This window comes from Ambystoma mexicanum, chromosome 1q (assembly GCF_040938575.1).
Source record: "Ambystoma mexicanum isolate Mex_15411 chromosome 1q, UKY_AmexF1_1, whole genome shotgun sequence".
Lineage (NCBI taxonomy): Eukaryota > Metazoa > Chordata > Amphibia > Caudata > Ambystomatidae > Ambystoma > Ambystoma mexicanum.
This window is the reverse complement of record NC_090922.1, coordinates 1,293,266,895-1,293,279,606: the sequence shown is the minus strand read 5'-3', so window position 1 is coordinate 1,293,279,606 and position 12,712 is coordinate 1,293,266,895. Positions and strand designations below refer to the sequence as shown.

Here is a 12,712-nt window from a genome sequence, read left to right as displayed (position 1 = left end):
TGTAGAGCTCTTTCAACTCTATGGACACTGCCTGGGGTCTGTGATGAATGATGGATATAGAGCAGTGGGTCCTGCAATCGGTGTGCTACAGTGTCTATTGTCTAATTGTACTACCGTCTACTTGCTCGAAACCCGAGTAGACATAACCCAGACCCAACCCCATTGGGAGTTGGTTCTGACTTGGATATTTATATACAAAGAAATGTGTGGCAATTAATATATGTTGTAAACAAAGTTGATAACATATTCCACGTCTAGGATTGATGTTGATGCACTTTATTTGAAAACAAACAATATCCAGCAGTGAAATATCCACAATATAGATATGCTGGTTTTAGAATAGATTACATTGTGTTTTTTGCACAAGTACGAAAAGTTTTTGGTATGAATGGGGATGAAAGTAGATGGGATGAATGAAGTGTGATATGTGTTCACTGGTTGCTGTGATATGTTTATGTTATTTATAGTTGGCTTTTAATTATGGGCAATCAATAAATCTTATTGCATATATTGTAGATGATTTGTCATGATAATTAGTTTACGAACAAAATAAAAAGAAATTTAACACATACAATTGGCCTCATCACGACCCTGGCGGTAAGGGGTTAACGCCAGCGTTAGCTGCGCCGACCCCTTACCGCCAATTACGAGGTCCCTTAGCGCCATGGCGCTTTTAACACCTGCTTTTAGCAGGTGTTAAAATCCATGGCGCTAAGGGACCATGGAGTTAATTACGCCACCGTAATTTACGGTGGCGTAATTAACGCCTTCCCCACTCCCATTATGCCCTATGGGGCAAAAATGGGAATGGGGAAGGGTAAATGGGGATTGGGGACTTACCGCCCCGCCAAGGTCGGAATGGGGCGGTAAGTCCGCCAACCACCATGGCGTAAACGTAGTTTACGCCATGGTGGTAAAGTCACGGCCCAGGCGGTAACTTACCGCCTGGGTCGTGATGAGGCCCAATGTCCTTTGTCTAGAAATTACACTTTTTCAAGCAGGTCATTCTTTGGAAGGAATTGAGTGCCGTTTGAATACATGAATTGTATTGAAAATGGTTGGAGGGTGTGCACTTGTCTATGGACAATTGCAATTTTGTGCATGTTTTTGTCAAGTGGCCTGCATGCATTTGATGCTTGAATTTCCTATTGAATGCCAATGAACTGTTGGTATATGTACTGTATTGGTATGTTGATGTGGTACCACCCATTCGCCCCTAAATTGTGGCTTACTGATAACAGTGTGTATCGATTGAATTAAATAGCAAGCCCCTGATGAAGGACTCACTACAGTACGAAATGCATTCGCATTTTGTTTGCATCTGCGAATAAAACAGATATATGTTTGTTGTCAAGAAACTGATTAGAAATAATTATTTCTAATTCACGCATTAAATTAGTATTCACATATGAATACACCAAGATCAACAAATGTGTCTAAACATTAAGAAACCACTTGAGTGGTCTTTAAGGTGTGCAGCCCACACAGATGGCTATTTAGCTTAGGTCCTTTGTCTACTACCATGTCTGATGTCACTATGCCATCCTTCTAGTTTGTTGTCAGCTTTAGCACTTTCATTTATGACTGCTCTGTAACAGTTCCACAGATATTTGCTGAAATTTGGTCTTCTTCTTGTTGCACTTGTTAGTTGTTCTATCCATGTTGAATCAAAATAGTCTAATAAAGGTTAAAAAAATGGTTAATTTGCCTTAGAAAAGTCTGTTTCTGTTGATAGTTCATAATATTCTTCAACATGATTCTCGGGTACAAATGCTAAAGCGAACAGTCATTTTATGTTGAATTGAACCTTTAAATCTTCTGAGTATCTATTTTGCATTCCATTTGTCTGTATTTTACGCATTATTGATTGAGTGAAATGATAAAAACATCCTTTCAGTCTTCGGAAAGATTTCTGTTATAGCCTTTTATAGCTTGCTATAGCCTTGATGTGTTGAATTTCAGAATCTAAAATTATAATTTTTAGCTCATTTGGGGACATTTTTTCTCGTATAAATGTATATATTTGCTTGTAATTTTCTTCTGATTTTGAAGGCATTCATGCAAATATTAATGGAAGCAAAGTGCCATGTATTATACCGTGCACACTATAAAACTGTGAGAATGGTTATGGGCAGACCTTGAAAGTTGCGCCTGCTTGCCATTGCGTTGCATATTTCAAACATTCTACATTTCTAATGGTTCCAAATATTAGTAGTCTGTGTTCCATCTTTTCGTTGTCAAACAATAAAAAGTTTTCATTTTTGTAAGTTATCAACAATTCGGAGGAATTTTCACATCTTGAAACGTTTGGGAGCTAGTGGAAAATGTGCTTTCTTTTGTCTGCGTTTACACAACTGTCTTTGAAGTAATTTTACATTAGGCATTTGTCCTGCCACGTGGAATGGTAAATCATTGCATACTTTTTTGATTCAAATCCATATATGCTTTCATTTCCAATATTTTTTTTTTTATTTCCACTTTTGTGCTGTCTGGCCTGTAGTTGCGGGTTCCCTCACTAAGTAACTTGTCTCACTGCCCTTCCTCTGCATTTGTCTACGTAGTAATCGGCACATTTCCAATATATTTTATGTTTTATTCCTTTTCTTTGTTCATAATAAAGCCTTTCATAATCAATTGTTTTTTCTCTTTTTTTGATTCAACATATTGAAGTGTTTTGCTCATTATGTCGGACTCTAACATGAATGAAAAACATTGTTTTATTAACTAAATTATCAACTAACAGCCTATTTGAAATGCTCTATTGGCACTTTTATATGTACTAATTACTAATGTTTTACCTTACCTGCACGTTATAAATCTTACCGCAGTAGTTAAAATTGTGTTTTTTCTGTTTGGTTTTTGTCCTGTTACTCTCTTCATTCACTTCACCTCAGTGTTTTTCTCGCAATGAACGGTATTTGAACCGTTGCTTTTGTTTTCAAACATACTTCCTTATTTGGGTCCTTTTCTCAGAGCTCCTTGTTCACAATCGATTTATATATACATTTTTGTTATAGATGTTTCGTTATAAGAGCTGGTCACATGAATTATAATGCATTTCAGTATGTATGTATTCGTTATATAATATTCGTTATCATATGGTGTTGATATATGGGCTCGTTATAAAACATGTAACTGTAGCAAGGGGAGTATTATTGGTCAGTTAATGCCCCAAGGCATCAGTTACAAGCCTAGCAAAGAGGGGGCTTCAATGTAAGCCCCGGACATTACCTGAACGGTAATGCCCTTTGAGGGTTATATTGCTATTAGTACCCCGGCACGATGTACCGAAGTACTAATAGTGTTTTTTATCACAAGCTGAGAAACGGCATGTTTACAGTTTTTCAGCTTGCGATAAAACAACAAAAAAGATGGCTGCCATGGATCGGGGAGAAGGGAACTACTTGTAGTCCTTTCTCCCTTTCCGTGGTAGCCATTCAGGATTCGGGATTCAGAAATGCGCTGTGAGCACTACTGTTCCAGTCGACAGCGAGGGACAACACTGTGCAAGGTAAGTGGGGAGAGGGTGGGTGGGGTTTAAATATGTGGAAAAGGAGTTGGGGATGGGTGGATGGGGACGCAGTGGTGCAGGAAGCGCACGTATCTGATTTCCGGCGCCGGATGATGGCGGCCTACCGTTCTGAGGAGGCTGGGAGGCTCCCACACCGCCCTCACCGGGTACCAATTGTGCTTAGTAGTGCAAACAAGTGTAAATACATCCTGGCATTTAACATGGATTCCATAGGAGTACAATGCATTTCCACCAGCATTAATATCAGATGATGGCATAAACGCATTCCTTTTTGGCAGGCAGAGCAGATGGAGGCGTGATGTTTTTCTGTAGTAAATAAGGCATAAACTATGCATAAACCTTTTATGCATGGTTTTAACACCTACCTTACAGCTCCCGGGAAAAGGTCAATGAGCCTTAAAGTCTATATGAAATATTACCCATTATAAACAGCATATATCAAATAAACAGTAAAATCCATGGCATTGAAAGGTAAATGGTATTTACTGGGTATATGGGGTATATGGACAGAAAATAGGAGTGAGCACCTTACCATGTCCAACATATCACTGCTCATCTTGACGACAAAGCCCTGGAAGAGCACTTGGAAGATGTGGATGATCTTCGTCAAGTAGCCATGCTTTGCAGCTCTTGCTTGCAGTCTCCGAACTGTTCGGTCTGTCTGAGATTTATGAGTGTCTTCCTTAAGAACGACAATGTACTGACCAGAGAATCTCCACTCGTCCTGCAATGAAAGAAAAGTAACCATATTCTTAAGCAAAGGTTGCTTAATGAAAAAGATACTTTGGAGGAACATTCATTTGCAAAATTATTTGAAGGTCTAATGCCTGAAAATCAGTCTGTAATACTTAGAAGAACAACTGTATTGCAACTACTCTCTGCAATACCGAGTCTCCCTGAAATTACATTGAATGATTTGCAAAGAGTAGACTTCATAAACCGCTCCTCCATTGGCTTTCTCAAATCAAAATGTGTGTTTGACCCCATAATGAAGGAAAGGGAGAATTTCAGAGTATTTGGATTTGATATTTCTCAATACGAATCGCCATGTGATAATCGCACCAAAACTTGTGGCTTGTGAATGGAGTCTGTTCCAAGGGCTGAAATACAATGGGCCTCATTCAGACCCTGCCAGTCCGGAAATAACGGTGCTGGTAAGCTTATCGGCACTGTTGTTTCCAGACCTGCAGATTACATGTCTGCCGGCCAGAGCCACTGTGCCTGACAGGTTTGACCCTGCCGGGCACAGCAGCGCGGTAGGCAGACCGGTCACGGAAGCACCGGCACCGTTAGCAACAGTGCCGGTGCTTCCATGGTCCCCACTCCCATAGAGTCCTCTAGGACTCTATGGGAATGGGGATTTACAATTTACCGGCGCCTGACTTTCCAGGCCCCTGGGGTTGTAATCTCCCGGTGGCACCGGGAAGTCGGGCACCGGTAAATACTTACGGGTCGGCAGCAACCCCCCGGTAGCATTGGAACGGTTACCACCAGACCCATAATGAGCCCCAATGTCTAAGAAAAATGATGCATAGCTCTGAGCAGACAAATAATTGGTCATGGTTATTAAAAGCTTCACAGCATAAGTGAATTCCTTGTGTTCCTGACAAATCTTCTACATCAGAGTTTAATTTACTTTCATGGAACACAAGAGGTCATGGCCACTTATTAACTTGGACCAATATTACAAACGTTCTTACTGATTGCTCTCCATGCGACCCCGTTGCTGGAACCGCTTGTAATGGATGGTTATCCTCTTTCATGTCAACTTGCCCGATGAGGAGCTCTTGGTCGCCCCTATGGTGGCCTAATCACAGTTGTTCGTTCTTCCCCCACCATATCAATAACTGGTTCATATGAGCTGTGTTTTGGAATACTGGCAACCCACATTCAGTATAACAATAAGGGACAAATAAATGTCATGATCTTAAATGTTTATTGGCATGACAAAATTGGGGATTTGGATTTCATACTGAGCCGTCTTACTAGTTTCCTGTTGTAATGGTCCACCAATTTTTGGCTGGGCCACATAGTGCTGGTTGGAGATCTAAACTCTGAGTGTATCAACCAGAATCACCGGTTGAGGTTGGTAGGAGAGGAGATTGGACCACCAACAAAAGGGGAAATTGCAGGCGGTGGTTGAATTGTTTGGGTGGTTTGAGCTTGGATAGTTTGAATGACTGTTTCTCCTCTGCAGCTGCTGTAGCACCTACATGGATAGACGGTAACAAATCCTCTATTTTGGGCTATATCGTTGTGAACATGTAGATGTATGGACTATGCACAAAGTGTATACTCACATTGACTAAGTATAGTGATCATGCCATGCTAGAGGCTGTGTTTGACATTAAAATGGACAATGAATACAAATCTGTATGTAAACCCTGTGATCCGGTGGTTAATGGGGCTGGCAACAGGATCTCTTGGAATGCAGGCCTTGCTGTCTAGGTTAATTATCATCTATCACACTTCCTGCGTCTCTCTACGGAGGAAGAGAAGTCCATCACCCTTGCCTCTGACAAATTTAAACTTTTGTTATTTAACTGATGACGATCTCCTGTGCCATAAGTAAAGGTGGGAAGATGAGTACGTTGTCAAAATGAGGTATTATTAATCGAAATGCCCATTCCTATAATGAGGAAGTGGTATTGAGAAAAAGGGATATGAGAAAAAATTATAAAAAGGCTCAGATCTCATTTGGGCCCTTCCTCTGAAGAGGCTCAACTGCTCATCAAAAGAATTTGCCAGTCCTACAAAAATTGGATGCAAAATTCATGGGCAAAAAGACACCAGGTTGATTCTGGTGTCAGTTTAGCTCAGCGGCAACGTGCTCGCCTTGGAAACAAGATGACACGAAGCAACACAGGTTCAATTCCCCGGGTCCGCGCTTAGAAACCTCTTGGCATTAAGCGTGTTATGAATACGCAACTAAGTAATATTCCTGTAACAGCGCCTCGATGCCCACGGACTGTGTGAGTACTTTAAAAATGCAAAAAAATAAATAATTCTGAAGTGATGCTAAACTTTCTAAGAAACAAGGACTTTAGAGCTTTCTGGAGTTTGGTCATGATATGATATGTCACAATCTAGCATGCAAACTAATGCAGTGACTAATGCAGTGACGGAATCGGTATGTGTTGCTTATTTCAAAACTGTTTACTCTGTTAGAGACGACCACGAGCTAGGCACCAAGCTCTTAGTAGGCAATAATTTACTGATTGCAATCCAAGATGAAGAAAGCAAGTTGTTTGCCTCGATATTACTGAATCATCTTGATTTGTGGATTGCTGACTCTCAGATATTGGACAAATAGCAAACAGGATTCAGGCGCCATTTGGGGACGTTTCTAAATGGTCATATGGTGAATTGCTTACAATACCTAGCATGGGGAGGGAAGTATGAATCAATTTTGGTTGCTTCTATCGATCTTAGCTCTGCGTTTGAGCAGTTAATCGCAACAAACTCTGGCTCAAGCTTCAGACATGGGGTATTCCTCCTGGTCTCCTCAGGCTTATTGTGGGACTTTACACCAATACCAATATCCAAGTTCACCTCAATCACAATGGTGGTCTTTCTAGAACAAATTCCCACTGCATGTGGGGTTAGGCTGGGGTGCGTATTGGCCTCATGCCTATTTCATTTGTATTTAGCTGACGGTGATCATTGCTTAAAATCAGCTATATTTGTTTCACCCAAATTGTGTCACCTAAGACCGGGATCCTTGCCGTATGGCGATGATTTCTTATTATTTGATTGTACTGCAGTTGGACTTCAGCGCTTCAAAACCTTTTTTATTAGTTAAATTGAAGCTCACTCGTTGCAGGTTAATTCTGAAAAGACAAAAGCGATTCAGTTTACCAAAGTTAAGATTAAGAGCTCATATCAGTGGAAGATATGAGATGCAAAAATCAATACTGCAACTTCCATGACCTATCTAGGTTTTGTGATTAACTTAGGACAGTGGTATAAGGATTGTGCTCATGCTCTTTCTTCCCAATTAGTAAGGGTTGATCAAAAATACTGCAATTTATCTCTGAAACCGGCGATAACATTTTCCGAGGGAAACCTTGTGCCAAAAATTACTTCCAAGTGTGATGAAATGTTTATCAGCTCTTGAGGCACTCTTTTGGAGAAGAACACTAAGGGCCTCATCACGAGTTGAGAGCGGTATTTCGGCATTATATCCGCTGAGCGCTATTTGCGTTAACGCTGCAATGTGTAAACAATGCCACATCAAGAGTTGGCGTGCACGCGCACACGGCCTTAGCGTTAACGCAAATAGCGTCCCGCGGAAACAGTGGCTGCGAACCCGAAAACCCAGCGTGCATTGCGCTATCGTTGGGCTACCGCGCTATTAGCACTGTGGGAAATAGGTCACCGCCGGAACGGGAAATAAAGCGGAGGCCATTTTGGAAATCACAATCCATCAAAAATCGCAGCCCGTGGAAGCGATCCACTACTAAAAATACTGAAAAATGTCCCAGCAACATACCAGGCGCAAATCTGCCTTGGACAGGGTCAGAAAACCCAAGCTCTCTGAGCCAAAACTAACTATCCTGGTGGAAGAGGTAATGGGCCATCAAGATGAGCTGTATGGCCCACAGCAGCGAAAGACCAGCACACAGCGGCACGGGCAGATCTGGAGAGTGGTCAGCCAGAAGGTGACAGTGGTGGGCCGTGTGCCCAGGGACAGGGAGGACTGCTGGAAGCAGTTCAACGACTTGCGGGTCCATGTCCGTGGGCTCCTGGCCCAACACAGAAGTGAGACCATGGGGACTGGAGGAGGGCTACCACCACCACCACCGGAGCTCACACCATGGGGGAGGAGATCAGCACTCTAATTGACATGGGTACAATAACGGGAGTTGGAGGAGCGGAGGCAGGCACAGGCACCCAGGAGGTTGCAGGTGAGAACCCCCTTGCCCCTTGAAAATGCATTATTGTGTATGGCCAATCCCTCCATACCCAGTGTGAATGTTTGTGGTTGCAATGGGTGTGATGCACCGCAGCCACCCATGAGTGGGCCCTTGTACCACTGTACCCTAGCGCCCCCAGGTATCCAGAGTAGCCTGAAGTACCTCCAACGTATCAATGTAAGCACCAAGTAAAACAGATCCATGGCCTGGCCACAGCAACGTGTTGTGTGCATGTGTATCAAAGCCCCCCTCACTTACAGCGCCATGGGAGCTGTGCACGCCATCAGACATCTGAAGATGCCACACCAATATGTCCGAGCAGTGTCCCTCCCCTGTAGCACGTTCCAGCAATCCCAACATAGCGAATAACAAACATGTAATGGCCAAGCATGAAACAAAATGTGCCCTCACACCCTGCAAACTATGAAATGCATGATACAAATGTAAGTTGCCCTCTCCTCATACCATACCCTGTGTACCCTACAGGTATGCAGCGCGATCATTGGAGGGCAACGTTGAAGAAGAGGAAGCAGGCCCATCCAGACGCACGCCCAGACGCGCATCCGCCAGCATCAGCGCCCCGAGAAGGGACCGGCCTGAGAAATCAATGCGTAAGACACACCCCAGCTCATCCCACCGCAGCCCACTCACTCCGCCTCAACGTCCCCAAGCCACCAGGGTGTCACCGCCTCTAACGCCCCAAGCCACCAGGGGGTTGAAGGATGTGGAGGTAGCCACCTGTGGAACAAACACAGAGGACGGCCATAAATCCACTGATGAACAGCATGGTGCAGCGGTGTTCTCACCCATCCACAGTGCCAATCAGGAAATTGCCAGACCGCAAGGGAACCCGGAGCAAGTGCCAGTTTAAATACACACTCCCCATGTCCCAGCACACAGACATTGTGCCCACACACCACTGCCAGATGTGGACACACCCTCACATGGCTCACCTGAAGGCAGCCCCTCCACCTGCGGAAGCCCCACTAGACAGGCCACCATGTCCAACGACAGCTTCCCTACCACCCGCATAGACCTGGCAGGCAGATGAACACACACCTGACAGACCCTTAGTCACAGGAGCTGCAGTAATGGGACGGCTGGATGTCATCGAGGAATGTCAGAGTAGAATTGAGGCCATGGCGGGTGAGCACAACCGCCACATAAAGGCGATAAGCCGTGCTATTTGGCGGGCAGATTAGACCATGTTGCAGGACAATGCCTGCATCCGTAGAGTTGGCCCTCACTGGATTTGGTCAGAGAGTCTGAGAACTCTGTGAGGTCCAATCTGATCATGCAGAGCAGATGCGTGAGGCCAATAATCTCCTCCGCCAGCAGCTGCAGTTGGCAGCATCTATACCATCAACCTCCATGACACCAACAGAGGTATCCCTGCAGGGTTCGTCCAGGCGACATTCCTTGCGCCATCCCCAACACCGCTCACCAGAGGGACCTGGAAGTGGGAAGTGTCAACCTCCTTCATAAATGGACAGAGCACAGTTGGGCTTAGGCTCGGGCACATGAACCCACATGCACTGTTTTGGGGTGTTGGAGGGTGGAGGGGGAATGTGTGCTGAGGTGTTGGAGGGTGGAAGGGGGAAATGTGTGTTGGGGTGTTGGTGGGGGAGGGGGAATGTGTGTTGGGGTGTTGGTGGGGGAGGAGGGTTTGTTCAATGCAAAATAAATCCTGCTCATACTGCATTGTAGGCTTGGACATTCATGACTGCATTCAAATTCTCTTTATTTGACGAGTGATGTTTGTGACATGTACCCATTGACCAGTTCAGAAACAATGCACAATCTACTCCTGTCTGACCTACGCCCCTCCCTCACCCAATCCATATGTGCATTGGCCTCAGCTATGGGCGCATGCTCATCGTCACTCCTATCCTCAGGTGTTTCTGCATCAGCATCTGGGGGTAGTGGCACATGCCTGCGGAAGAAGATGTTGTGCAGCATGGCACAGGTGAGTACCATTTTCCCCACTTTCTCCGACACATACATCAGTGCCCCTCCTGCATGGTGTAGGCACGTGAAACATGGCTTCAGCAAACCAAATGCCATTACAAGACACATGGGTGTACGCCTATGGGCAATGTTATATTCCAGCTCTGCTGGAATTTGAGGGTTAAACACAGGGGTCGTGAGCCAAGTGTACTGCAGGTATCCGGAATCACCAGCAGGGGAAAAGATGTGTACAGTAGGCCTAGGATGGTTCAGTGGATGTGCAAGGGATACACATCATTCCCTAAGCACTATGATCATGTATGTATGCTATGGCTACATGCCATCTCATTGCAATATCTGTATACATCCAGCATCTTTAGGGACATGCATGGGCTGACCTATACATGCAGCCTGTGTAAATGGGTACGGTCTTATGTGGCAGGTTACTTTTGCATGCACTCGGTGTCCATGTAAATGCAGCAGTGTATCAACGACTATGGATATGTGTGTGACACTCACGCTAACCAAGTACGTTCATGTTTCCATTTGTCCTACGATTGTGGTGTCTTAATGTGCACTGTGTGTGCTCTGCAATGTGCCCCATTTCCTTTATGGTGTCCTTACTGCTTGCACCACCTCCTATGTCTCTTTGCCACAGTGGTGCATCCCTTACTTCAGGCTCCCGTCATATCTGCCTGGTCACATACTGTGTTGTTGAGTGATGGGTTGTGGCTGTCTCCATTGCTGTTGGTGCGTTTGGTGAATGGAACATTTACCTACATTTGGACAGGCATGTGAATGGCCATTCAGGGGTCACTATCTCAGGGAGGTACATGGTCGTGCCTTCACCTGCTCATATACAGTGGTGTTGTGGATGTGTTTTCGATTGGATTCACTAGGCATTCCTGTTTGGTGGCCAGGGTCACATTGCTCTTTGGTGTCAGGGTGAGTACCAGCACTGCAAGACAGACAAGATGCATTGTGGTTGTTGGTTTTCCGTGTGTGAATGTGCATTCACAAGTGTATGAAATTCACCTTCTGTGTGCTATGCTGTGGGGAACATGTGCAGGGGTCCTTGTGTGACACATGCATAGAAAATGGTGCTGTGATAGTGCTGGCTGTGTATCCTGGTGGCATGCAAGGATTCCTGTGTATCTGTCCCCCCTTTCATCTGGTGAATGTTGGCATGCATTTCATGCAGGATTTCTACTCACCCAACATTCAAGTGCGTTGACCTCAGTGCCTCTCAATGTACGCTGCCAGGGTACTGTTGCGCAGCACCATGGAGTCATGGGTAGATCCTGGATAGCGGGCGCAGCAGTGGCTGAAAGTCAGGTCGGGCTACAGGTAATCTGCACGTTGATTGAATGTGAACTCTTCCGGTTTCTGTATGCTGCCTCATGGTCCCGGGGTGCTACCCGTGCAACATGTGTGCAGTCTAGGGCTGCAATGTCATTCAGGACTTTGCCAATGGCATGGAACTGTGCCTTGAATGGTTGACCTATACCTGTGTGGCTGCCAATGCTAGGTGCTCATTGACATGGAGCAGCAGTACATCCAACACCTGTCCCAGTATGGTACTGAAGGTGGACTGGGCCATACCATGCATCATGGCAACTGTGTGTTGGAAGCTGCCAGTCCCAAGATACTGCAGGACGGACACAAGCTTTACAAGTGGGGGCACAGCAGTGCTGATGGCTATCCGGCTGCCTATGTCACCCTGGAATGTCCAGCAACTGGGTGATGGTTGCCCTGTCCAGCCTGTACTCAGACACCAACTGCCCATCAATTAGGGCCCAGGATGGTGGCCGTCTTGCTGGTGCTGGTCTCCTCCGCCCCTCCCCTCCCCCAACCCTCCCGTGCTCCCAGGGCCCTGGCCTGGTGGTCAGGCCTCTGTAGCTCCTGGGGCAGCATGTGGATGTCCACATCAAGGCTCCCGGCTCCAAATGTGAACATGGTGTTGGGAAGGGTGTATGGTGCATGGGTGTGTCTTTTGTAGGTCTCCTGTGTGCATTGTTTCCACCTGGGGCCTTATTGCTGTCTCATGTGTTCTTTTACCTCCAGCATTTGGCAGGGGGTATTTTTGGCAGTATTAGCGCCGGTTTTCCGGTAATAAGCGCGCCAACACTGTACTTGTGATGGGTATCTTATAGCACATTTGGTTGCCAGCGCTACTGCAGCTGGCACTATTACAGCCGGCTGTGTTGGCGCCGACTGTAATAGCGCCGCCAGGATTTGCAGTCGTGAACCGGCAGAGCGGTATTGGCAGCGCTAATGCCGTTTCTGCCGGATTTAAGGGCTACCACCCAACTTGTGA

At 45.5% G+C, this 12,712-nt stretch overlaps 1 protein-coding gene across 1 annotated transcript in view; it reads right to left on the bottom strand.

Moving 5' to 3' along the window:
• Positions 1–12,712, bottom strand: part of PCSK9 (proprotein convertase subtilisin/kexin type 9) — a 269,930-nt gene that overhangs the window by 220,906 nt on the left and 36,312 nt on the right. The window contains exon 2 of the mRNA XM_069642116.1: positions 4,065–4,256. Within this exon, the coding sequence (XP_069498217.1) occupies positions 4,065–4,256 (192 nt within the window). The remainder of the gene's footprint in view (positions 1–4,064; positions 4,257–12,712) is intronic.